Genomic DNA, 26,771 nt, shown 5'->3' with positions numbered 1-26,771 from the left:
GGAGGAGAGAGACTGGGAGAGGAGGGGTGGGAGGGTGGAGGAGAGAGACTGGGAGAGAAGGAGTGGGTGGGTGGGTGGGTGCAGGAGAGAGACTGTGAGAGAAGGAGTGGGTGGGTGGGTGGGTGGGTGGGTGGGTGCAGGAGAGAGACTGGGAGAGAAGGAGTGGGTGGGTGGGTGGAGGAGAGAAACTGGGAGTGGAGGGGTGGGTGGGTGGAGGAGAGAGACTGGGAGTGGAGGGGTGGGTGGGTGGAGGAGAGAGACTGGGAGTGGAGGGGTGGGTGGGTGGAGGAGAGAGACTGGGAAAGGGGGTGGGTAGGTGGAGGAGAGAGACTGGGAGAGGAGGGGTGGAAGGGTGGAGGAGAGAGACCGGGAGAGGAGGGGTGGGAGGGTGGAGGAGAGAGAATGGGAGAGGAGGGTGGGAGGGTGGAGGAGAGAGACTGGGAGAGGAGGGGTGGGTAGGTGGAGGAGAGAGACTGGGAGAGGAGGGATGGGAGGGTGGAGGAGAGAGAATGGGAGAGGAGGGGAGGGTGGAGGAGAGAGACTGGGAGAGGAGGGGTGGGTAGGTGGAGGAGAGAGACTGGGAGAGGAGGGGTGGGTAGGTGGAGGAGAGAGACTGGGAGAGGAGGGGTGGGTAGGTGGAGGAGAGAGACTGGGAGAGGAGGGGTGGGTGGAGGAGAGAGAAAGTTTATTCAGAAATCACACGTTGATATGTGTTGGAAAGCCCAGATGATAAAGAGCAGCAGTCTGGTTTGGGTTCAGTTTGTGGAAAGGAAAAGTATCGTCTCTGGACGGATGACATGTTTCTAAACACACCTCTCTTTCTTTCTCTCCTTTTGCTTCAGGAAAAGGTGGAGGACGAGAGGAGCGATAAAGAAGAGACTGACGAGTCAGGGGAGGAAGAGGAGGGGGTGGAGAAGAAAGGTGTGGTGCAGAATGGTCACGCCGCTCACAACAACCACCGCAAGACGGAGTAATGAAAACGTGTGCCAGGAAGTAAGAGTGTGAAGAATTCACATCCCTCACTCAGCAGAGTGGGAGAGATGGAGGGAAGGGGAAAGGGAGAGATGGAGGGAAGGGGAAAGGGAGAGATGGAGGGAAGGGGAAAGGGAGAGATGGAGGGAAGGGGAAAGGGAGAGATGGAGGGAAGGGGAAAGGGAGAGATGGAGGGAAGGGGAAAGGGAGAGATGGAGAGCAGAGGAAAGGGAGAGATGGAGAGCAGAGGAAAGGGACAGAGTGGTAAGGAAAATGGACGAAGGAGAAGGAAAGGCATTCCTAAAGCCTGAGAACTACAGGTAGACCTGTACCTGTGGTTAAATACACTGTTCTACATTATAAACACTCAATCACACACACAATTTTGGATATACTACATTAATTGGCATGGACCTGTTATTATAGTCCATTAATAACACACACACACACACGGGTAATTCTCACATTTTTCACAAAATGTCCTCTTGAATAACAGAGTAAGATCTATACATATCTATTTCATAATTATTTGTTTTTTTAAAAATCAGATATTATACTAACATTTTCATAAAATTCTCATTCGTTTTTGTCCAAAAAAGTTATAAGTCAATATTTATATATTTGTTTAACATTGCTTCCCTAATGAAAATGCCTGAGACAAATCATTTTAAATTACAATTATTATAAAATGAAAATCAGACTTTTTCCCAATTTGATCTCTTTAGCTGTTTTCTAAGGACTACTCTAGATGATGCATCATGGGTGAAGAAATGTTTATTTAAAAACTGGAGTTTTATAGGAACTTGAAATAAATGGTAATGAGACATATCCACAGACACTGCTTGTATGTAATAAATATTATAGTTTAATGTAAACTTCAACTAGTATACAATTTTTATAATTTATGGAGAAACTACAGTAACATATTTTGTTTTATTTAAATAAGTTAGGTTTTTCTAAATATGTATTTTTATAAAATTACCATGAATTTAATCAGGAGGCATTTCAGTAATGAAAATGCATTTTTATTTTTTTTTACATGACATTTTCCCCTAAAACTAGACATCTTAGTCCTAAGAATGATAGTTGATTTTTGCAGATGCATCATAGTTTTGTAACTCAATTTGTTCCAGACATTTTAAAACTGGTTTCATGAGAATAACTCCCCACACACACACACACACAAGTTAAGAAATAGCATTGGGAACGTCTGTGTGATTTCAGTCCCTCTGAAAGAGTGTTCAAAAGGATGTGAATGGAGAAGAGAGGACAGAATGATGAGAATGATGAGAATGATGAGAATGAAGGGAAGAAGGGAAGGAAGGGGAGAAGAGAAGGAAGGGGAGAAGAGAAGGAAGGGGAGAAGAAAGGGGAGAAGAGAAGAAAGGGGAGAAGAGAAGGAGGGGGAGAAGAGAAGGAAGGGAAGAAGGGAAGGAAGGGGAGAAGAGAAGGAAGGGGAGAAGAGAAGGAAGGGAAGAAGAGAAGGAGGGGGAGAAGAGAAGGAAGGGGAGAAGGAAGAAGAGAAGAAAGGGGAGAAGAGAAGAAAGGGGAGAAGAGAAGGAAGGGGAGAAGAGAAGGAAGGGGAGAAGAGAAGGGGAGAAGGAAGAAGAGAAGGAAGGGGAGAAGAGAAGGAAGGGGAGAAGAGAAGGAAGGGGAGAAAGTGTGATGCTGCTTCTAGTATGGCTCTTCTTACTGTACTCATGTGCCTTACAGCCAGACTATGGTGCTTTTACCTTGTTCTGTTATTTTTCACTTACCTTGTTGTTGCTCAACCTGCTATAAGCATGTTTTGTCCATGTGCCTTTATGTCCAATACTCCAGTTGCCATGAAAGACAGACTTTAGAAAAGAGACACAACAAGATTTAACCTGACACACAAATACACAATCATGTGAATGTGTCCTTGTGTGAATGTTGATTTGGGGCTGACATACAGATTCGCCGGCCCTGGTTTTTATGTTTCTATGCAATTGTGTTTTTTTCTGCTCAGCTCCTGTAGTGCATCTGAATGGGCGTTGTTTGGGACACCTCTAAGCTTGTAGAAGCCATGCAGTAAGATAGTGAGGGAGTCTGGTTGTCTCCCTCACTGGTAGCATGGGTTTAAATACTGCACTGTATGGACCTTGATTTGAGGGCCTGTTAATAAACTGCTTTATTGAATGGTTAATAAACTGCCTTATTGAATGGTTAATAAACAATGTAATAATGTGAATAACTGGTTCATAAACAATGTAATCATGTTTATAAGCAGCTTATAAGCAGTCCTTCAAACAAAGTGTTAAATCGTTTTGGGAGGTGTATTGAGATTCTGCTGATTCTGAATGATGCTCTCCTTCCTCTGCTGATGTCATGTGTATGTGCCAGTGGTAACGCTCTGTCTGTAGACACTCTCCGTTGACATCGGAGAGGAAAATACTTCTTATCAAACAGTTTTACACAGGCAGAACTTTATTTTCAGTATATTTCAATAGTTTTTGCAAAACAAAAATTGCCATTGTAAATGTAAAGGCAAAAAACAACAGCAATATTTTAACTGTTAGACCAGTATGGACCAGTTGTGGTTTCATTGCAGTGTGGTATGACGCATGTCATCGACTAGAGATGCATTCAACTCCGCTAACGATTATGAAGCTCCCAACTCTGAGCACCCACCAACAATCCAATTCACCAAGAATGTTCGACAACAGGAGCGAACTGTTCTATTCTATTGAAAACACTTGATTGTGTACTATTTCTTCCAACAATGACCCTGTAAGGACTAAAGTTTTCTGCAAATGTTTGCAGAGTTGAATGCCAGTCTGGTTTGGTCCAGTCCAATCTGTTTCTGGGCACAATGATCCAGTAGAATCCTGACCCACACTGATGATATCATGCATCATGATGGATATTCATCGGGGTCTGGATTGGTTGGTCAGAACAGGACATTTCTTCTCAGGAGACTGGAAAGGGCCATTGTAATTTAGGCTTTATTTAGGGCAGATTTTTTAGGCCATACTGCCCCGGATGAGATTATCCCGTGTGTGTGGTATATGTTTTTCTGTTATTCTAGAGTGATTTGCGGTATGATTCCTTTGAGAAACAGGTTTACAGTCATGTTTCATGTTTGACATCATTGTTTCAGAAAAGTTCGGATTTTTCTTGAGTTTGGATTTTAGCAACTCAATTGCTCAGTAAGCAAAAATATGATACATGGAACAATGGAAGTGTTGTATTTTTATCATTATATATTTTCAATTGTTGTTGTATGTTAAGTGCCTTATCTGTAATGTATGGGATAGCCTACCCTCTCACCTTTCTACCTTCTTCAGCTCCTCTCATCCTCATTCATCCTTTCTCCCTCTTTCTTTAGCTTCTTATTTTTCCCCACTCCTTCTACTCATCCATCTCCTCCCTCATTCTGAGAACCTCCCCTCACAGCCTTTCACATCCCCATTCCAACCCTCGTTCATTTGTACTAACCTTGACCAATCTTCCTCTCTTCCCCCGTTGCTTTGGAAAAACAACAGTCACGTAATTACAGTGTTATTTTGTGTGTATTATGATGCTTAAGTATTATCATTAATAATAAAAACAACGATCATGAATCACTACGCCAAACCTGTCTACTCCAATGTTTGTTTTACTCACTCAAATTATGAAGTTCTCCTCACTGATGGATAAGGGGAGAGTATCTATAGGTTTCCTATGTCTTGGTTTAGGTACTGAGGCCTATAACCTTCTATAAACACAGGGATTGTATATTGTGCACTTATGTTAGTGTACACACATACAATACGTTTCTGAAATAGGGATAGTAGGTTTATTACATTATAATGTGAGTATAACACATCACTCAAATAATCTTAAAGGTTAAGATCTTGCTTGGACTCAAATCAAATATTATACAGATGGTTCTGGCCTGTGATTCTGTGTAAGTGGTCAAACATTGGGGTTGCCCTCCTATTGGATGTCACTTGTATCCCGCTAATGATTGAAGAAAAGTGTTACATAGCTAAAGCCTATGCAGTTATTGATATTAGCCGTGAACGCCATCTTGGATCTAGACGGTTTCTAAACGGCGAAAACAGGAAAATAGATACTTTAGTTCTTATTTTGTCATTTCCCCCACTAGCTGATGATGAAGAAACACGAGTCATGACGTCGCCTCTTTATTTACTGATATAGTTAAAATCCGTAAATCTGAGAGGATTGTGGACTAAGGAAATTTCCGCAGTTTACAATAATTTGGGTTTGTTTATGTTATTCAACCCGGACATGGACTCTTCTAACCCAGGTACAGTAAAGTTTTAAACTTGTGGGAATAAGTTCAAATGTTACAGGTGATAATGCAGATGGAAAATTGGCGATCCGTGGCCCTTTGACCGAATCTGTCACTTTCTCCAGATTGCGTCTGATGACAGCAGTAGGGAGCGAGATAGCTCAGCTGGGGCTAAACTAACTGGCCAGCGAAAGCAAGCTAACTGAATATTTTACTTTGAATTGAATAATTTAACTAGCTAGCTACTTAGCTAGCTATTGACGTTTCTGTCTTGCAACATCGTAGTTAGCAAGTTAGTTACTAACATTGGCAAATAGCTTGTCTTACATTTAGCTGGCATGACCTGATGTTAATGTTGCCAACTCGCCATGTTAGCTTAGCTAGTTATATCATTTTTAGCTAGCTTGCTCGGTGACATACTTGCGTAGGTTATGCTCAGATAAGTTAGCTATTAACTAGCAAGCTAGTTTGTGTCAATATTTCATCAAAACAAGTGTTATTTTGAATGAATGATTAGCTTTTTTGGCCAGCTGGCAGTTAGCTTATTCTGCTTGGCTTAGCATAGCTAGCGAGTTAGTTGTAGCTACAGTATTTGTTAGCGAGCTAGCTTTGTGGCTAGGTAAGTTAACGCATAGCCAGTTTCATTACCAGAGAGGCAATAGCTAGCTCGCTATACTCACAACTGCAGTGGTCACATGCTCTGGCTTGGAAAGCTGCATGATTCAATCCAGCATTCACACACTTTCATTTTATTCGTCTAATCAATTCTTACGATTGGTTGATTAACGTTAGTTGACTCAGGTGTGTTACTACATGGCTGTCTGGAGCAACATATGTCCCGGTAGATACGTTTATGGCTAAATAAATTAAACACAGTTGTGTTACTGAAGTGGATACACTTGTAACACCGTGTAACGTTACCTTGAGTAATTTATCTGTGTGTGTGTGTGTGTGTGTGTGTGTGTGTGTGTGTGTGTGTGTGTGTGTGTGTGTGTGTGTGTGTGTGTGTGTGTGTGTGTGTGTGGCAGACATACCAGATGACTCCGGTGAGGCCCAGGCAAGCAGCAGTGCTGTTGTGCCAAAAGGGTCCAATAAGAGACGAGCTGCGTGAGTATAGTATACAATGCCAATGAATCAGTCAATCACTATGTCACAACTTTAACAGGCGGTCTATAGCTATGACAGCACAGGGTAGAAGTGGTCCATAGATGCAGAATCAGAATCGCACCGATAAGTTGTTGATCCATTCTTGTGTGTTAACTTTACAAACATGGATTCTGTCTACTTCCTCACAGGCCAGACTTCGATGATGATGATGATGATGGAAGCAAGCTCTTCAGGTAGGACTGACACCTGTCTCTCGCTCTTTCTTGTTCTCTCTCATCTCTCTATCTGATCTGACTGTACTGTGTTGGTTGTTTTGATGTCAGATCTTCTCTGTCTTTGACCAGGTGTGATGATGATGAAGGAGGAGGAGACAAAGAGCGATTTGCCAGGTAGAATAAGGAGGTTGTTGGTGCGTGTTTGTGCGTGTGTATAATACAGATATTCTGCATGCACATGTAACAGTATAATTTTAAACCGTCCCCTCGCACATACCCGGGCGCGAACCAGGGACCTTCTGCGCACAACGACAACAGTCACCCTCGAAGCATCGTTACCCATAGCTCCACAAAAGCCGCGGCCCTTGCAGAGCAAGGGGAACTACTACTTCAAGGTCTCAGAGCAAGTGACGTAACCGATTGAAACGCTATTTAGCGCACACCGCTAACTAAGCTAGCCGTTTCACATCCGTTACACTCACCCCCCTTTTGACCTTCCTCCTTCTTTTTTTTCCGCAGCAACCAGTAATCCGGGTCAGCAGCATCAATGTAACAGTATAATTTTAAACCGTCCCCTCGCCCATACCCGGGCGCGAACCAGGGACCTTCTGCACACATCAACAACAGTCACCCACGAAGCGTCGTTACCCATCGCTCCACAAAAGCCGCGGCCCTTGCAGAGCAAGGGGAACTACTACTTCAAGGTCTCAGAGCAAGTGACGTAACCGATTGAAACGCTATTTAGCGCACACCGCTAACTAAGCTAGCCGTTTCACATCCGTTACACACACATCCCGAGACACCAGATTCTCTATCACACCACTGTGATTATTGTCACTACTACTAACCACTGAGCTCAGGGACACCTGTTCACTCCTATCAATCCCTTTCTTCTGAGCACAACCCCTTTCTCTCCCTCCTTCCCCCTCTGCTTCTCCCTCTCAGGATCTCTGAAGTCTTTTTCTTTCAGCACTTCCTCTCCTCTATCACTCCGTCTCGCTTTGAAAGACCAGGTTCTCTCTATCTCGATCTCAACATTTATCTGTCGTATTGATGGATCATTCACTCCTTGTTATATTTATCAATCCATGCTTGTTCCATCTATCTCATCCTAATCTGCAAATATCATTTGGTTACGCCAACACTAAACTCTACTCCATGTTGTCCACCTACCTGCACACCTCTTCCCATTTATATCCCTCCCTCTTTCTCTCCACCTCACCCCATCCCTCCTCTACCTCTTACTCTCTGCCCCTCCTATTTCTTCCCATCTCTACACCATCCCTGTCCCTCCTCCTACTCTCCTCTCTTCCTCTCCTCCCTCATTCCCTCGCTCCAGGGAGAACCACAGTGAGATAGAGCGGCGGCGGAGGAACAAGATGACTGCTTACATCACAGAGCTGTCGGACATGGTTCCCACCTGCAGCGCGTTGGCACGGAAACCAGATAAGCTGACCATCCTGCGCATGGCCGTGTCCCACATGAAGTCTCTGAGAGGGAGCGGCAACACTGCAGCAGACGGGACATACAAACCATCCTTCCTCACCGACCAGGTTAGAGAAAGAGAGGGAGGGAGGAAGGAAAGGGAGGAGAGGGGGCTGAGAGATGAAAAGGGGGAAATGTTATCATGTGTGTTTGTTGCACAATAATAGCTGAGTGTATCTTCCATGTCATCTCTCCCTCCATCGTTCTCTCTCTCCTCTACCTCTCCTTTCCTCTCTCTCTCCCCATCTCTCTCTTTGTAGGAGCTGAAGCACCTGATCCTGGAAGCTGCTGATGGCTTCCTGTTTGTGGTGTCGTGTGAGAGTGGGCGGGTCGTCTACGTGTCAGACTCCCTGACCCCTGTTCTTAACCAATCACAGTCCGACTGGCTAGGCTCCTCACTCTACGACCAGCTCCACCCGGACGACGGAGACAAACTACGAGAGCAGCTCTCTACTGCAGAGAGTAACAATACAGGTACACACAGGTGGTACAGATGAACTACAGGAGCAGCTCTGTACTGCAGAGAGTTATAATACAGGTGGTACAGATGAACTACAGGAGCAGCTCTGTACTGCAGAGAGTTATAATACAGGTGGTACAGATGAACTACAGGAGCAGCTCTGTACTGCAGAGAGTTATAATACAGGTGGTACAGATGAACTACAGGAGCAGCTCTGTACTGCAGAGAGTTATAATACAGGTGGTACAGATGAACTACAGGAGCAGCTCTGTTCTGCAGAGTTATAATACAGGTGGTACAGATGAACTACAGGAGCAGCTCTGTAATGCAGAGAGTTATAATACAGATGAACTACAGGAGCAGCTCTGTACTGCAGAGAGATATAATACAGATGAACTACAGGAGCAGCTCTGTACTGCAGAGAGTTATAATACAGGTGGTACAGATGAACTACAGGAGCAGCTCTGTTCTGCAGAGTTATAATACAGGTGGTACAGATGAACTACAGGAGCAGCTCTGTACTGCAGAGAGTTATAATACAGATGACCTACAGGAGCAGCTCTGTACTGCAGAGAGTTATAATACAGGTGGTACAGATGAACTACAGGAGCAGCTCTGTACTGCAGAGAGTTATAATACAGGTGGTACAGATGAACTACAGGAGCAGCTCTGTACTGCAGAGAGTTATAATACAGGTGGTACAGATGAACTACAGGAGCAGCTCTGTACTGCAGAGAGATATAATACAGATGAACTACAGGAGCAGCTCTGTACTGCAGAGAGTTATAATACAGGTGGTACAGATGAACTACAGGAGCAGCTCTGTTCTGCAGAGTTATAATACAGATGAACTACAGGAGCAGCTATGTACTGCAGAGGTATAATACAGATGAACTACAGGAGCAGCTATGTACTGCAGAGTTATAATACAGGTGATACAGATGAACTACAGGAGCAGCTCTGTACTGCAGAGTTATAATACAGATGAACTACAGGAGCAGCTCTGTTCTGCAGAGTTATAATACAGATGAACTACAGGAGCAGCTCTGTTCTGCAGAGTTATAATACAGATGAACTACAGGAGCAGCTCTGTACTGCAGAGTTATAATACAGATGAACTACAGGAGCAGCTCTGTACTGCAGAGTTATAATACAGATGAACTACAGGAGCAGCTCTGTTCTGCAGAGTTATAATACAGATTAACTACAGGAGCAGCTCTGTACTGCAGAGAGTTATAATACAGGTAGGAGACACACACAACACTAATGACTGTGGGTAACGACCCTTCTCTCTCTTTCTCAGGGAGGATGTTAGACCTGAAGACAGGAACAGTTAAGAAGGAGGGACAGCAGTCCTCCGTCAGGATGTGTATGGGAGCCAGACGATCCTTCATATGTAGGATGAGGTGTGTGTGATGAGCTTGCATGTGTATATGGCTGTATGCACCTGTGTTGGGCGTGTGTATTCTGAAATGTGTGTGTTTGTAGATGTGGTTCATGTCCAGTGGAGCCCATGTCTATGAACAGATTGAATTTCCTGCGGAGCAGGAACAGGTGAGATCATTCTTGTATATTTTACTGTAAAAGTGCATTCGGAAAGTATTCAGACCCCTTGACCTTTTCCACATTTTGTTATGTTACATCCTTGTTTTAAAATGTATTAAATATACACTTTTCCTCATCAATCTACACATAATACCATTATGACAAATCGAAAACAGGCTTTTATACATTTTTGCACATTTATTAAAATAAAAAACAAATACCTTTACATAAGTATTCAGACCCTCTGCTATGAGACTCGGAATTGAGCTCAGGTTCATCCTGTTTCCATTGACCATCCTTGAGATGATTCTACAACTTGATTGGAGTCCACCTGTGGTAAATTCAGTTGATTGGACATGATTTGGAAAGGCACACGCCTGTCTATAAAAGGTCCCACAGTTGACAGTGCATGTCAGAGCAAAATTCAAACCACAGTTGTTGAAGGAATTGACAGTTGTTGAACGAATTGTCTATAGAGCTCAGAGACAGGATTGTCTAGAGGTACCAGAGACAAATCTGGGGAAAGGTCCCAAAATATTTCTGCAGCATTGAAGTTCCACAAGAGCACAGTGGCCTCCATCATTCTTGAATGGAAGAAGTTTGGAACCACCAAGATTCTTCCTAGAGCTGGCCACCCGGCCAAACTGAGTAATCGGGGGAGAAGGTCCTTGGTCAGGGAGGTGACCAAGAACACTGACAGCTCCTCTGTGGAGATGGGAGAATCTTCCAGAAGGACAACCATCTCTGCAGCACTCCACTAATCAGTCCTTTATGGTTGAGTGGCTAGACAGAAGCCACTCCTCAGTATAAGGCTCATGGCAGCCCGCTTGGAGTTTGCCAAAAGGCATTTAGATGACTCTCAGACCATGAGAAACAAGATTGTCTGTTCTGATGAAACCAAGATTGAACTATGGCCTGAATGCCAAGCGTCACGCCTGGAGGAAACCTGACACCATCCCTATGGTGAAGCATGGTGGTGGCAGCATACGGTGGGGATGTTTTTCAATGGTAGGGACTATGAGACTAGTCAGTATCGAGGGAAAGATGAACAGCGCAAAGTACAGAGAGATCCTTGATGAAAACCTGCTCCTGAGAGCTCAGACTGCGGCGAAGGTTCACCTTCCAACAGGACGATGACTCTTAAGCACACAGCCAAGACAATGCAGGAGTGGCTTCGGGACAAGTTTCTGAATGTCCTTGAGTGGCCCAGCCAGAGCCCGGACTTGAACCCAATCTAACATCTTTGGAGATACATGAAAAGAACTGGTCAGCAACGCTCCCCATCCAACCTGACGGGGTTTGAGAGGATCTGCAGAGAAGAATGGGAGAAACTCCCCACATACAGGTGTGCCAAGCTTGCAGCGTCTAATCGCTGCCAAAGGGGCTTCAACAACTGAGTAAAGGGTCTGAATACTTATGTAAATGTCATATTTCAGTTTCAGTGAACTATGCCTTGACTGGTAGTGTTCTCCCCTGTAGGAATGGTCTGGGCCAACCCAAGGATGGAGAGCCTCAGTATGTGGTGGTCCACTGCACTGGATACATCAAGTCCTGGCCCCCCACAGGTAACTAACTAACCTATGGCATAGCTCTTATATCAAATCAAATTTTATTGGTCACATACACATGGTTAGCAGATGTTAACCTGTTGCGACGAGCAATCCCGTATCCGGGATCCTATTTATAGCCTCAAGATCATTACCATAACGCAACGTTAACTATTCATGAAAATCGCAAATTAAATGAAATAAATATATTTGCTCTCAAGCTTAGCCTTTTGTTAACAACACTGTCATCTCAGATTTTCTAAATATGCTTTTGAACCATAGCTAAACAAGCATTTGTGTAAGAGTATTGATAGCCTAGCATAGCATTAAGCCTAGCATTCAGCATGCAACATTTTCACAAAAACAAGAAAAGCATTCAAATAAAATCATTTACCTTTGAAGAACTTCAGATGTTTTCAATGAGGAGACTCTCAGTTAGATAGCAAATGTTCAGTTTTTCCAAAAATATTATTTGTGTAGGACAAATCGCTCCATTCTGTTCATCTCGTTTGGGTAAGAAAAAAAATGAAAATTAAGTCATTACAATGCAAACTTTTTTCCAAATTAACTACATAATATCGACAGAAACATGGCAAACGTTGTTTAGAATCAATCCTCAAGGTGTTTTTCACATATCTATCGATGATAAATCATTCGTGGCAGTTGACTTTCTCTGAAGAAAATGGAACGAGCATGGACCTGGAGATTACGCAATAATTTTGACGGAGGACACCGGGCGGGCACCTAGTAAATGTAGTGTCTTATGGTCAATCTTCCAATGATATGCCTACAAATACGTCACAATGCTGCAGACACCTTGGGGAAACGACAGAAAGTGCAGGCTCATTCCTGGCGCATTCACAGCCATATAAGGAGACATTGGAACACAGGACATTCAAAATCTGGACCATTTCCTGTATGAAAATTAATCTTGGTTTCGCCTGTAGCATTAGTTCTGGGGCACTCACAGATAATATCTTTGCAGTTTTGGAAACGTCAGAGTTTTTTCTTTCCAAAGCTGTCAATTGCATGCATAGTCGAGCATCTTTTCGTGACAAAAAATCTTGTTTAAAACGGGAACGTTTTTTATCCAAAAATTGAAAGAGCACCCCCTATCTCGAAGAAGTTAATGCGAGTGTAGCGAAATGCTTGTGCTTCTAGTTCCGACTGCAGCAATATCTAACATGTAATCTAACAATTCCCCAACAACTATCTAATACACACAAATCTAAAGGGGTGAATGAGAATATGTACATATAATTATATGGATGAGCGATGGCCGTGCGGCATAGGCAGGATGCAATAGATGGTATAAAATACAGTATATACATATGATATGAGTAATGTAACATATGTAAGCATTATTGAAGTGACATTATTTAAAGTGGCATTGTTTAAAGTGACTAGTGATCCATTTATTAAATTGTCCTGTGATTGGGTCTCAATGTAGGCAGCAGCCTCTCTGAGTTAGTGATTGCTGTTTAGCAGTCTGATGGCCTTGAGACAGAAGATGTTTTTCATTCTCTCGGTCCCAGCTTTGATGCACCTGTACTGACCTCGCCTTCTGGATGGTAGCAGTGTGACCATGCAGTGGTTCGGGTGGTTGTTGTCCTTGATGATCTTTTTGGCCTTCCTGTGACATCGGGTGCTGTAGGTGTCGTGGAGGGCAGGCAGTGTATTGATATTAAAGAAAGGCATTGATGTTTATGGTACATTGGTGAATGACAGTGCTTTTTTCGCAAATGCGCTTGTTAAATCATCACCCGTTTGGCGAAGTAGGCTGTGATTCAATGAGAAATTAACAGGCACCGCATCGATTAAATGCAACGCAGGACACTCTAGATAAACTAGTAATATCCTCAACCATGTGTAGTTAACTAGTGATTATGTTAAGATTGCTTTTGTAAGATACGTTTAATGCTAGCTAGCACCTTACCTTGGCTTCTTGCTGCCCTCGTGTAACAGGTAGTCAGCCTGCCACGCAGTCTCCTCGTGGAGTGCAATGTAAGGCAGGTGGTTAGAGCGTTGGACTAGTAACCGGAAGGTTGCAAAAACGAATCTCCGAGCTGACGAGGTAAAAATCTGTCGTTCTGCCCCTGAACAAGGCAGTTAACCCACCGTTCCTAGGCCATCATTGAAAATAAGAATGTGTTGTTAACTGACTTGCCTAGTTAAATAAAGGTGTAAAAAAATTAATCGGCCAATCTGTGTCCAAAAATACTGATTACCGATTGCTATGAAAACTTGAATCGGCCCTATTTAATCGGCCATTCCGATTAATCGGTCGACCTCTAGTTGAGACCCAGGGCCTCAAGCTTAATTTTGAGCTTGGAGGGTACTATGGTGTTGAATGCTGAGCTGTAGTCAATGAACAGCATTCTTACATAGGTATTCCTCTTGTGGCAGTGTGAAGGCTTGAATCGCCTGAGGACCTGTTGGGGGGGTATGGGTCTAGGGTGGCCGGTAAGGTGGAGGTGATATGGTCCTTGACTAGTCTCTCAAAGCACTTCATGATGACAGAAGTGAGTGCTACGGGGCGGTAGTCAGTTAGTTCAGTTATCTTTGCCTTCTTGGGTACAGGAACAATGGTGGCCATCTTGAAGCGGGGACATCAGACTGAGATAGGGAGCGATTGAATATGTCCGTAAACACACCAGCCTGTCTGTGCATGCTCTGAGGACGCGGCTGGGGATGCCATCTGGGCCATCAGCCATCCAAGAGTTAACACATTTAAGTGTTTTACTCACGTTGGCCGCGACGGTGGCACTGTATTATCTTCATAGCGGGCAAAAAGGTGTTTAGTTTGTCTGGAAGCAAGATGTTGGTGTCTGTGACGAGGCTTGTTGTCTTTTTGTAGTCCGTGATTTCCTGTAGACCCTGCCACATACGTCTGGTGTCTGAGCCGTTGAAGTGCGACTCCACTTTGTACCGGCATATATCCAATGTATACACTACTGCTGCATACTGAGTCGTGTTTGCCTGATCGCATTTCAGGGGTGAATCTAACAGATGAGGAAGCAGACAATATTCAGGGGAGTCGCTACTGTCTAGTCGCCATCGGTAGACTTCAGGTAAGATGGGACAACTTAATGTCCAATGTTTGGATGGGCTCATGAAAACCACCATCTTGCAGACACTTGTTCCCCCTTTGTTGTCTAGGTGACCTCTTGCCCGAGCGACACAGACATAAACAGCATCAGCGTTCCGGTGGAGTTCATCTCTCGTCACAACTGCCAGGGCCTCTTTACCTTCGTAGACAACCGCTGCATGGCCACAGTGGGCTACCAGCCTCAGGTAGGCCTCACTCACAGCCTGGGGCTAAAGTAGGACAAACACCCAGCATCGCATTTCATAGTGTATCAGGATACAGTATGTGTTTAAACTGTGTATCAGGATACAGTATGTGTTTAAACTGTGTATCAGGATACAGAATGTGTTTAAACTGTGTATCAGGATACAGTATGTGTTTAAACTGTGTATCAGGATACAGTATGTGTTTAAACTGTGTATCAGGATACAGTATGTGTTTAAACTGTGTATCAGGATACAGTATGTGTTTAAACTGTGTATCAGGATACAGTATGTGTTTAAACTGTGTATCAGGATACAGTATGTGTTTAAACTGTGTATCAGGATACAGTATGTGTTTAAACTGTGTATCAGGATACAGTATGTGTTTAAACTGTGTATCAGGATACAGTATGTGTTTAAACTCTGTGACAGCTGTAAGCTTGATCTAACTTTTTCTGTGTTGTGTGTGTGTGTGTGTGTGTGTGTGTGTGTGTGTGTGTGTGTGTGTGTGTGTGTGTGTGTGTGTGTGTGTTCCCCAGGAACTGCTGGGTAAGAACATCTTGGAGCTGGCCCACCCTGAGGACCAGGAGCTGCTGAGGGACAGCTTCCAGCAGGTGGTCAAGCTGAAGGGTCAGGTGCTGTCCGTCATGTTCCGCTTCCTGTCCAAGACCAGAGACTGGCTCTGGATCAGGACCAGCTCCTTCACCTTCCAGAACCCCTTCTCTGAGGAGATAGAGTACATCATCTGTACCAACGCCAACGTCAAGTAGGTGCTGTATACACACACAGACACACATCATCTGCACCAACGCCACGTAGGTGCTGTATACACACACAGACACACATCATCTGCACCAACGCCAAGTAGGTGCTGTATACACACACAGACACACATCATCTGTACCAACGCCAAGTAGGTGCTGTATACACACACAGACACACATCATCTGTACCAACGCCAACGTCAAGTAGGTGCTGTATACACACACAGACACACATCATCTGCACCAACGCCAAGTAGGTGCTGTATACACACACAGACACACATCATCTGTACCAACGCCAAGTAGGTGCTGTATACACACACAGACACAAATCATCTGTACCAACGCCAACGTCAAGTAGGTGCTGTATACACACACAGACACACATCATCTGTACCAACGCCAACGTCAAGTAGGTGCTGTATACACACACAGACACACATCATCTGCACCAACGCCACGTAGGTGCTGTATACACACACAGACACACATCATCTGCACCAACGCCAAGTAGGTGCTGTATACACACACAGACACACATCATCTGTACCAACGCCAAGTAGGTGCTGTATACACACACAGACACACATCATCTGTACCAACGCCAACGTCAAGTAGGTGCTGTATACACACACAGACACACATCATCTGCACCAACGCCAAGTAGGTGCTGTATACACACACAGACACACATCATCTGTACCAACGCCAAGTAGGTGCTGTATACATACACACACAGACACAAATCATCTGTACCAACGCCAACGTCAAGTAGGTGCTGTATACACACACAGACACACATCATCTGTACCAACGCCAACGTCAAGTAGGTGCTGTATACACACACAGACACACATCATCTGCACCAACGCCAAGTGGGTACGCACACACATACACACACACCTGCACCAACGCCAAGTAGGTACACACATCACCTGCACCAACGCCAAGTAGGTACACACACACACACACGTATTATCTGCACCAACACCAAGTAGGTACACACACACACACACGTATTATCTGCACCAACGCCAAGTAGGTACACACACACACACACACGCGCGTATTATCTGCACCAACGCAAGTCACCTGAGTGTGAGACGCCTACAACACATAGACACCACAACTCTATTCCACCTCAACAGCTGAACATCTCCACTCTGTCTAACCAATCTGTTGAGCCACCTTAGGAAATGTGATGTCATCTCCTCCAGGATGTGTGTTTGTCAGTATGTTCACCTCCCCTCCATTTCTTTCTCTCCCTTCCTTTCCTCCTCACCCCTTGTTTTTGTTGTGGGCCAGTAGAACCTCGACTCAGGACACCCTCACCCCCCTCTCGTCCTCAGGGGTGTCTTTGCCCCCCTTGCTGGGGGAGAGCAGTCCTAACTTCCCTCCTGTATCCCACAGCCCAGGGCAGGTGGCTGCCAGGTGAGACCCACTTAACCCCCCCCCCCCCTCCCCTCTGGCATGGGTCAGCTGGGGCTGCTGCTGCTGCTTCACTGGAGACTACAACTCTATTTCTCTCTTGTTCCCTTTATTCTCTTGTTCTCTCTGTTACTTGACTTGACCGGGCCTTTCTGTTTTTGGGTGATTTCCCCCCCCCCTCTCCCTCCTCAACAGCAGTAAGATATCCATCATGACCACGGTGTTGGTAATGAACCCCCTCTCCCTCCTCAACAGCAGTAAGATATCCATCATGACCACGGTGTTGGTAATGAACCCCCTCTCCCTCCTCAACAGCAGTAAGATATCTATCATGACCACGGTGTTGGTAATGAACCCCTCTCCCTCCTCAACAGCAGTAAGATATCCATCATGACCACGGTGTTGGTAATGAACCCCCTCTCCCTCCTCAACAGCAGTAAGATATCCATCATGACCACGGTGTTGGTAATGAACCCCTCTCCCTCCTCAACAGCAGTAAGATATCTATCATGACCACGGTGTTGGTAATGAACCCCCCTCTCCCTCCTCAACAGCAGTAAGATATCCATCATGACCACGGTGTTGGTAATGAACCCCCTCTCCCTCCTCAACAGCAGTAAGATATCCATCATGACCACGGTGTTGGTAATGAACCCCCTCTCCCTCCTCAACAGCAGTAAGATATCCATCATGACCACGGTGTTGGTAATGAACCCCTCTCCCTCCTCAACAGCAGTAAGATATCTATCATGACCACGGTGTTGGTAATGAACCCCCTCTCCCTCCTCAACAGCAGTAAGATATCCATCATGACCACGGTGTTGGTAATGAACCCCCTCTCCCTCCTCAACAGCAGTAAGATATCCATCATGACCACGGTGTTGGTAATGAACCCCCTCTCCCTCCTCAACAGCAGTAAGATATCCATCATGACCACGGTGTTGGTAATGAACCCCTCTCCCTCCTCAACAGCAGTAAGATATCCATCATGACCACGGTGTTGGTAATGAACCCCTCTCCCTCCTCAACAGCAGTAAGATATCCATCATGACCACGGTGTTGGTAATGAACCCCCTCTCCCTCCTCAACAGCAGTAAGATATCTATCATGACCACGGTGTTGGTAATGAACCCCCTCTCCCTCCTCAACAGCAGTAAGATATCTATCATGACCACGGTGTTGGTAATGAACCCCCTCCCTCCTCAACAGCAGTAAGATATCCATCATGACCACGGTGTTGGTAATGAACCCCCTCTCCCTCCTCAACAGCAGTAAGATATCTATCATGACCACGGTGTTGGTAATGAACCCCCTCCTCAACAGCAGTAAGATATCTATCATGACCACGGTGTTGGTAATGAACCCCCTCTCCCTCCTCAACAGCAGTAAGATATCCATCATGACCACGGTGTTGGTAATGAACCCCTCTCCCTCCTCAACAGCAGTAAGATATCCATCATGACCACGGTGTTGGTAATGAACCCCCTCTCCCTCCTCAACAGCAGTAAGATATCCATCATGACCACGGTGTTGGTAATGAACCCCCTCTCCCTCCTCAACAGCAGTAAGATATCTATCATGACCACGGTGTTGGTAATGAACCCCCTCTCCCTCCTCAACAGCAGTAAGATATCCATCATGACCACGGTGTTGGTAATGAACCCCCTCTCCCTCCTCAACAGCAGTAAGATATCCATCATGACCACGGTGTTGGTAATGAACCCCCTCTCCTCTTTTCTTCTTGGTTACCATAGTGACTGGTGGTGGGGCAAGTGCTGTTGGTCGGCAGGTGTTTTGGTTTCCCAAGCAGCGGTGGAGGGCCTTGACACAAATGATATTTTCTGTTCTCACTGCTAACACTCTTTTTTCTCTCTCTACCACCCCCCCCTTTTCTCCCTCTACCACTCTCTACCACTCCCCCTTTTCTCCCTCTACCACTCTCTACCAGCAGTCTTTTCTCCCTCTACCACTCTCTACCACTCCCCCTCTTTTCTCCCTCTACCACTCTCTACCACTCCATCTTTTCTCCCTCTACCACTCTCTACCACTCCCTCTTTTCTCCCTCTACCACTCTCTACCACTCTCTACCCACTCTTGGTTACCTCTACCACTCCCTCTTTTCTCCCTTTACCACTCTCTACCACTCCCTCTTTTCTCCCTCTACCACTCTCTACCACTCTCTACCACTCCCTCTTTTCTCCCTCTACCACTCTCTACCACCCCTCTTTTCTCCCTCTACCACTCTCTACCACTCCCTCTTTTCTCCCTTTACCACTCTCTACCACCCCCCCTTTTCTCCCTTTACCACTCTCTACCACTCCCTCTTTTCTCCCTCTACCACTCTCTATCACTCCCTCTTTTCTCCCTCTACCACTCCCTCTTTTCTCCCTCTACCACTCTCTACCACTCTCTACCACTCTCTACCACTCCCTCTTTTCTCCCTCTACCACTCTCTACCACTCCCTCTTTTCTCCCTCTACCACTCTCTACCACTCCCTCTTTTCTCCCTCTACCACTCTCTACCACTCCCTCTTTTCTCCCTCTACCACTCTCTACCACTCCCTCTTTTCTCCCTCTACCACTCTCTACCACCCCCCTTTTTTCTCCCTCTACCCACTCTCTCCCTCTCTACCACTCTCTACCACTCCCTCTTTTCTCCCTTTACCACTCTCTACCACTCCCTCTTTTCTCCCTCTACCACTCTCTACCACTCTCTACCACTCCCTCTTTTCTCCCTCTACCACTCTCTACCACTCCCTCTTTTCTCCCTCTACCACTCTCTACCACTCCCTCTTTTCTCCCTTTACCACTCTCTACCACCCCCCCTTTTCTCCCTTTACCACTCTCTACCACTCCCTCTTTTCTCCCTCTACCACTCTCTATCACTCCCTCTTTTCTCCCTCTACCACTACCCTCTTTTCTCCCTCTACCACTCTCTACCACTCTCCCTACCACTCTCTACCACTCCCTCTTTTCTCCCTCTACCACTCTCTACCACTCCCTCTTTTCTCCCTCTACCACTCTCTACCACTCCCCCTTTTCTCCCTCTACCACTCTCTACCACTCCCTCTTTTCTCCCTCTACCACTCTCTACCACTCCCTCTTTTCTCCCTCTACCACTCTCTACCACTCCCTCTTTTCTCCCTCTACCACTCTCTACCACTCCCTCTTTTCTCCCTCTACCACTCTCTACCACTCTCTACCACTCTCTACCACTCCCTCTTTTCTCCCTTTACCACTCTCTACCACTCCCTCTTTTCTCCCTCTACCACTCTCTACCACTCTCTACCACTCCCTCTTTTCACCCCCCTTTTCTCCCTCTACCACTCTCTACCACTCCCTCTTTTCTCCCTCTACCACTCTCTACCACTCCCTCTTTTCTCCCTCTACCACTCTCTACCACCCCCCTTTTCTCCCTTTACCACTCTCTACCACTCCCTCTTTTCTCCCTCTACCACTCTCTATCACTCCCTTTTTTCTCCCTCTACCACTCCCTCTTTTCTCCCTCTACCACTCTCTACCACTCCCTCTTTTCTCCCTCTACCACTCTCTACCACTCCCTCTTTTCTCCCTCTACCACTCTCTACCACTCCCTCTTTTCTCCCTCTACCACTCTCTCCACCACCCCCCCTTTTCTCCCTTTACCACTCTCTACCACTCCCTCTTTTCTCCCTTTACCACTCTCTACCACTCCCTCTTTTCTCCCTCTACCACTCTCTACCACTCCCCCTCTTTTCTCCCTTTACCACTCTCTACCACTCCCCCTTTTCTCCCTTTACCACTCTCTACCACCCCCTTTTCTCCCTCTACCACTCTCTACCACTCCCTCTTTTCTCCCTCTACCACTCTCTACCACCCCCTTTTCTCCCTCTACCACTCTCTACCACCCCCCTTTTCTCCCTCTACCACTCTCTACCACCCCCCTTTTCTCCCTCTACCACTCTCTACCACTCCCTCTTTTCTCCCTCTACCACTCTCTACCACACCACCCCCTTTTCTCCCTTTACCACTCTCTACCACTCCCTATTTTCTCCCTCTACCACTCTCTACCACTCCCTCTTTTCTCCCTCTACCACTCTCTACCACTCCCTCTTTTCTCCCTCTACCACTCTCTACCACTCCCTCTTTTCTCCCTCTACCACTCTCTACCACCCCCCTTTTCTCCCTCTACCACTCTCTACCACCCCTCCCCCCTTTCTCCCTCTACCACTCTCTACCACCCCCCTTTTCTCCCTACCACTCTCTACCACCCCCCTTTTCTCCCTACCACTCTCTACCACTCCCTATTTTCTCCCTACCACTCTCTACCACCCCTCTACCCTCCCCCCTCTTTTCTCCCTCTACCACTCTCTACCACTCCCTCTTTTCACCCTCTACCACTCTCTACCACTCCCTCTTTTCTCCCTCTACCACTCTCTACCACACCCCCTTTTCTCCCTCTACCACTCTCTACCACTCCCTCTTTTCTCCCTCTACCACTCTCTACCACCCCCCTTTTCTCCCTCTACCACTCTCTACCACTCCCTCTTTTCTCCCTCTACCACTCTCTACCACTCCCCCTCTTTTCTCTCTCTACCACTCTCTACCACTCCCTCTTTTCTCCCTCTTTTCTCCCTCTACCACTCTCTACCACTCCCTCTTTTCTCCCTCTTTTCTCCCTCTTTTCTCCCTCTACCACTCTCTACCACTCCCTCTTTTCTCCCTCTACCACTCTCAACCACTCCCTCTTTTCTCCCTCTACCACTCTCTACCACTCTCTACCACTCCCTCTTTTCTCCCTCTACCACTCTCTACCACTCCCTCTTTTCTCCCTCTACCACTCTCTACCACTCCCTCTTTTCTCCCTCTTTTCTCTCTCTACCACTCTCTACCACTCCCTCTTTTCTCCCTCTTTTCTCCCTCTACCACTCTCTACCACTCCCTCTTTTCTCCCTCTTTTCTCTCTCTACCACTCTCTACCACTCCCTCTTTTCTCCCTCTACCCTCTACCACTCCCTCTCTCTACCACTCCCTCTTTTCTCCCTCTACCACTCTCTACCACTCCCTCTTTTCTCCCTCTACCACTCTCTACCACTCCCTCTTTTCTCCCTCTACCACTCTCTACCACTCTCTACCACTCTCTACCACTCCCTCTTTTCTCCCTCTACCACTCTCAACCACTCCCTCTTTTCTCCCTCTACCACTCTCTACCACTCCCTCTTTTCTCCCTCTACCACTCTCTACCACTCTCTACCACTCCCTCTTTTCTCCCTCTACCACTCTCAACCACTCCCTCTTTTCTCCCTCTACCACTCTCTACCACTCTCTACCACTCTCAACCACTCCCTCTTTTCTCCCTCTACCACTCTCTACCACTCCCTATTTTCTCCCTCTACCACTCTCAACCACTCCCTATTTTCTCCCTCTACCACTCTCTACCACTCCCTCTTTTCTCCCTCTACCACTGTCAACCACTCCCTCTTTTCTCCCTCTACCACTCTCTACCACTCCCTCTTTTCTCCCTCTACCACACTCTACCACCCCCTCTTTTCTCCCTCTACCCACTCTACCACCCCCTATTTTCTCCCTCTCTTTTGTCTCTCTCCCTTTCCCCCCCTTTCCAGACAGTTGCAGCAGCAGCAGCAAGCAGAGTTGGGGGGAGGAGGGAGAGATGGTCTGTACGAGGCAGGGCAGGTTACACTTCCACAGGTAAGACTAGCACTGACTAAAACACAGACCTAACTGGGGCCTCAACCCCACAACAAGCCCCTCATCCAGTGGTGCTGCACTGCAGCTTGATCCTGTGCTTATCTCACTGTATGTGTGATCGTTCTATTGTTCGCTGTAACATGGACAATAAAGTTGTATTGTTGGACCTACCTCCAAGCCTTTAGTGAGTATTGACCGCTTGTTGACCGTTGTCCATGTCGGATGCCTGTCCAGGCCATGACCACAGCTGGAACTGACCACAGTAAGACCAGGGACAAGGCAGAGATGCACCCCTCCATGTACCCCAACCCAGACCAGGCCAAGTTCCTGCCCTCCACCTCTGCCCCCGGAGCACCCATCTACCCTCAGGACAACAACTACACCACTGCCAACCGCTCCAACGAAACATACAGCAGGTATGACCACTAGCCTCTGTTGTACTGTTTGAAACTGATCTAAGGGCCATGTATACTGAATCAGAGATTGTCATTTCATGTTGTTATGAACTAATTCCAGGTCAGTAGGGATGGCTCAGATGGTGCAGCCATCCCATTCCCCAGGCCAGGGGATGGCTCAGATGGTGCAGCCATCCCACTCCGCAGGCCAGGGGATGGCTCAGATGGTGCAGCCATCCCACTCCGCAGGCCAGGGGATGGCTCAGATGGTGCAGCCATCCCACTCCGCAGGCCAGGGGATGGCTCAGATGGTGCAGCCATCCCACTCCGCAGGCCAGGTGCTGGCTCAGATGTCCCGTCAGAACGGGGCACCCCCCTCCAACAGCAGCCCCCTACAGGGAGGGGCAGCGGTGAGCTGGCCGGGGCCAGCAGCAGGGGCTAGACCCCCCTTCAATATCCAGGTGAGACAGCTGGCAGCTGCAGGTAGAAGCTGTCCACTCAGCCTGAAGTTTAGATCCTCTGTTGTTGCCCAAAGTGCTACAGATGTAGAATCTTAATTTAAGACTATTATAATTTGTTTGTGGAAATTACAATTGTCAGAAGATTTTTTTAAACCTCAAATACAATACAAGTTTTGGCTGCATTGCAGGACAGTTTTCCTTGAACAGGGTTATGAAATGTAAATCCTACATCTGTAGCTGGCATGATGGGGATGAGTGCTCTGAGGTTCTATCTGTAGCTGGCATGATGGGGATGAGTGCTCTGAGGTTCTTTCTGTAGCTGGCGTGATGGGGATGAGTGCTCTGAGGTTCTTTCTGTAGCTGGTGTGATGGGGATGAGTGCTCTGAGGTTCTTTCTGTAGCTGGCGTGATGGGGATGAGTGCTCTGAGGTTCTTTCTGTAGCTGGCGTGATGGGGATGAGTGCTCTGAGGTTCTTTCTGTAGCTGGCGTGATGGGGATGAGTGCTCTAAGGTTCTTTCTGTAGCTGGCGTGATGGGGATGAGTGCTCTGAGGTTCTTTCTGTAGCTGGCGTGATGGGGATGAGTGCTCTGAGGTTCTTTCTGTAGCTGGCGTGATGGGGATGAGTGCTCTGAGGTTCTTTCTGTAGCTGGCGTGATGGGGATGAGTGCTCTGAGGTTCTTTCTGTAGCTGGCGTGATGGGGATGAGTGCTCTGAGGTTCTTTCTGTAGCTGGCGTGATGGGGATGAGTGCTCTGAGGTTCTTGCATCTCTGTATCTTAGCGTTGTATAGGACCTCATCTTTTATTCCTGTGTAATCTGTGTTTTGAGTATCACACCCAGACAGTTTCAACAGTAAATGTATAACAGAAACCTTGTACGTTTATAAAGTGTGAATAATAACATGGTGTTGTTCACCACCCGCCCAGCAGGTGGTGCCCCAGGCAGGGAAGGCCCTGTCTCCCCAGTTTGCCATGGGGAGTTTTGTTGGGGGCTCTTCCTCCTCATTTGGGGCGATGCCCACCACTGCCGCTCCGACCCCCACCATGGGGGATAACTACCCAAATATCAACCCCCGCGCCAGCCTCAATACCAACGGATACGGTACGTGACCCTGAGAGAGAGAGAGAGAGAGAGAGAGAGAGAGAGAGAGAGAGAGAGAGAGAGAGAGAGAGAGAGAGAGAGAGAGAGAGAGAGAGAGAGAGAGAGAGAGAGAGAGAGAGAGAGAGAGAGAGAGAGAGAGAGAGAGAGAGAGAGAGAGAGAGAGAGAGAGTGTGTGTGTCAACTACAGTACAGTGTTTTTATGTGTTTGTTTATGCTGGTGTAGTTAGATACTGAATCGCCCATTGTCTATGATAGATGGCTTGGGGTCGGGGCAGCAGTTCTCCTCCAGGGCAGCGGAGGCAGTGTGGCCCCAGTGGCAGGGCCAGCAGCAGGCTCAGAACAGGGCAGAGCAGCACCTCCACACACAGAACAACCAGCCTGACATCTTCCCTGTAAGTCTCTCTCCCTCCACCTATATCAATCTGTCCTTCTCTTCCCCATGTCTCTATCTGTACCTTTTGTTATGTGTTGTCATGTTGCTTTCAAGTTAAATCTTTCTCTCTCTCTAGGATGTTCTCGCCATGCTGGACCAGCCGGCCAACTTCAACAACGATGACTTTGAGATTCCCATCTACCCCTCTTTCAACGAGTGACCCCACATACACTCTTCCACTTACCTCCTCTGTCTCTCAAATGTCTCCTTCTCTCTCATTTGGTGCACCTTTGCTCTCTTTCTTGGCCTTTCGTGATCCAAAGAGAGCATGTCTAATTATCGCTCAGATGATTGTACTGCCAGGGTGGAGAAAGCGAGTTAATCGGGGAAAAGAGAGAGTGAAATCAAGTATAGGTATGCAAATGCAGGTTCAATAAACACGTGAAAGGGGGAGAGAGAGAGAAGAGATCAGGGTTCAGCGATAGTTGGGCAAATGTAAAATGACATCTGTAGCTAGCACTGCCCAAGATCCACAGCCAGTGGATTTGTTGTAGATCCCACCCACCAATCCCACCTGAGCCCTGAGGCAGGCACTGCTTCACCAGTAACACACAAACATGGCCTTTCACTAACCGAGTCAGTTGTGTGTTTAGATCTATGCTGCTCCACTGGTCTGTACATCATATGGATAGATCAGTCCAATCATTCACTTGAAGTCTCTGGCAATCCAGGTGATCTACAGCTTTGGGGGAATATGTGGGAATATATATATATATATATATATATATATATATATATATGGGATATATTCTGATCTATATATGGGAATATTCTGATCTGAAGCCTGTGAATATCCTCTATCTGCTCCCCTCGCTGTGTTAGCTTAGCAACACGTAGCATGTTCAAAAGGACACTGTCCTCACGCAGGCAGATTTATACGAACACTTTTATATTTGTACATTGACGATGTCACCTATCAATGTGGTTATGGTGGTTTCAGGTGGAAAAGAGGGAGAGATGTCTATGACTAGTGAAGGGAAGAGGTTGAGAGAGATGTCTATGACTAGTGAGGGGAGAGAGATGTCTATGACTAGTGAGGGGAGAGAGATGTCTATGACTAGTGAAGGGAAGAGGTTGAGAGAGATGTCTATGACTAGTGAAGGGAGAGAGATGTCTATGACTAGTGAAGGGAGAGAGATGTCTATGACTAGTGAAGGGAAGAGGTTGAGAGAGATGTCTATGACTAGTGAAGGGAAGAGGTTGAGAGAGATGTCTATGACTAGTGAAGGGAAGAGGTTGAGAGAGATGTCTATGACTAGTGAAGGGAAGAGGTTGAGAGAGATGTCTATGACTAGTGAGGGGAGAGAGATGTCTATGACTAGTGAGGGGAGAGAGATGTCTATGACTAGTGAAGGGAAGAGGTTGAGAGAGATGTCTATGACTAGTGAAGGGAGAGAGATGTCTATGACTAGTGAAGGGAGAGAGATGTCTATGACTAGTGAGGGGAGAGAGATGTCTATGACTAGTGAAGGGAGAGAGATGTCTATGACTAGTGAGGGGAGAGAGATGTCTATGACTAGTGAGGGGAGAGAGATGTCTATGACTAGTGAGGGGAGAGAGATGTCTATGACTAGTGAGGGGAAAGAGATGTCTATGACTAGTGAAGGGAGAGAGATGTCTA

General features: G+C 46.6%; 2 protein-coding genes across 10 annotated transcripts in view; both read left to right on the top strand.

The window, feature by feature from the left end:
- LOC124005905 (ceramide synthase 2-like) overlaps positions 1-1,409 on the top strand; it is a 35,732-nt gene extending 34,323 nt beyond the window's left edge. Inside the window, exon 11 of the mRNA XM_046315548.1 lies at positions 843-1,409. Coding sequence (XP_046171504.1) covers positions 843-974 — 132 coding nt within the window. The 3' untranslated portion in view covers positions 975-1,409. The remainder of the gene's footprint in view (positions 1-842) is intronic.
- A 3,558-nt stretch (positions 1,410-4,967) lies between these two features.
- Positions 4,968-25,864, top strand: LOC124005250 (aryl hydrocarbon receptor nuclear translocator-like). 9 transcript variants are annotated; one of them, XM_046314333.1, is made up of 20 exons: positions 4,968-5,245; positions 6,259-6,337; positions 6,526-6,570; positions 6,661-6,726; positions 7,892-8,105; positions 8,298-8,511; positions 9,801-9,903; positions 9,986-10,051; positions 11,522-11,607; positions 14,584-14,660; positions 14,749-14,883; positions 15,420-15,646; positions 16,953-17,075; positions 22,676-22,760; positions 22,995-23,176; positions 23,277-23,404; positions 23,489-23,616; positions 24,543-24,717; positions 24,973-25,109; positions 25,227-25,864. In XM_046314333.1, exons 1-20 carry the CDS (start codon positions 5,209-5,211, stop codon positions 25,308-25,310), a joined length of 2,391 nt encoding a protein of 796 aa, XP_046170289.1. In that variant the 5' UTR covers positions 4,968-5,208; the 3' UTR covers positions 25,311-25,864. The 9 variants fall into 9 exon arrangements, with proteins under 9 accessions (XP_046170289.1, XP_046170288.1, XP_046170287.1 ...); XM_046314332.1 differs by having other exon boundaries at positions 23,277-23,446; XM_046314331.1 differs by having other exon boundaries at positions 6,682-6,726; positions 23,277-23,616.
- Positions 25,865-26,771: the final 907 nt, after the last annotated feature.

The sequence above is a fragment of the Oncorhynchus gorbuscha genome, linkage group LG19, assembly GCF_021184085.1.
Source record: "Oncorhynchus gorbuscha isolate QuinsamMale2020 ecotype Even-year linkage group LG19, OgorEven_v1.0, whole genome shotgun sequence".
NCBI classification, from domain to species: domain Eukaryota; kingdom Metazoa; phylum Chordata; class Actinopteri; order Salmoniformes; family Salmonidae; genus Oncorhynchus; species Oncorhynchus gorbuscha.
The sequence above is the reverse complement of the archived record's forward strand: the minus strand, read 5'-3'. Positions and strand labels throughout refer to the sequence as shown.

Excerpts from the sequence above, each read along its gene's own strand:
- LOC124005250 (XM_046314328.1), top strand. The coding sequence starts at position 5,209 with ATGTTATTCAACCCGGACATGGACTCTTCTAACCCAG. Across the intron at positions 5,246-6,258 it reads CATGGACTCTTCTAACCCAG|ACATACCAGATGACTCCGGT; the intron begins GTACAGTAAAGT and ends TGTGTGTGGCAG. Across the intron at positions 25,110-25,226 it reads ACCAGCCTGACATCTTCCCT|GATGTTCTCGCCATGCTGGA; the intron begins GTAAGTCTCTCT and ends CTCTCTCTCTAG.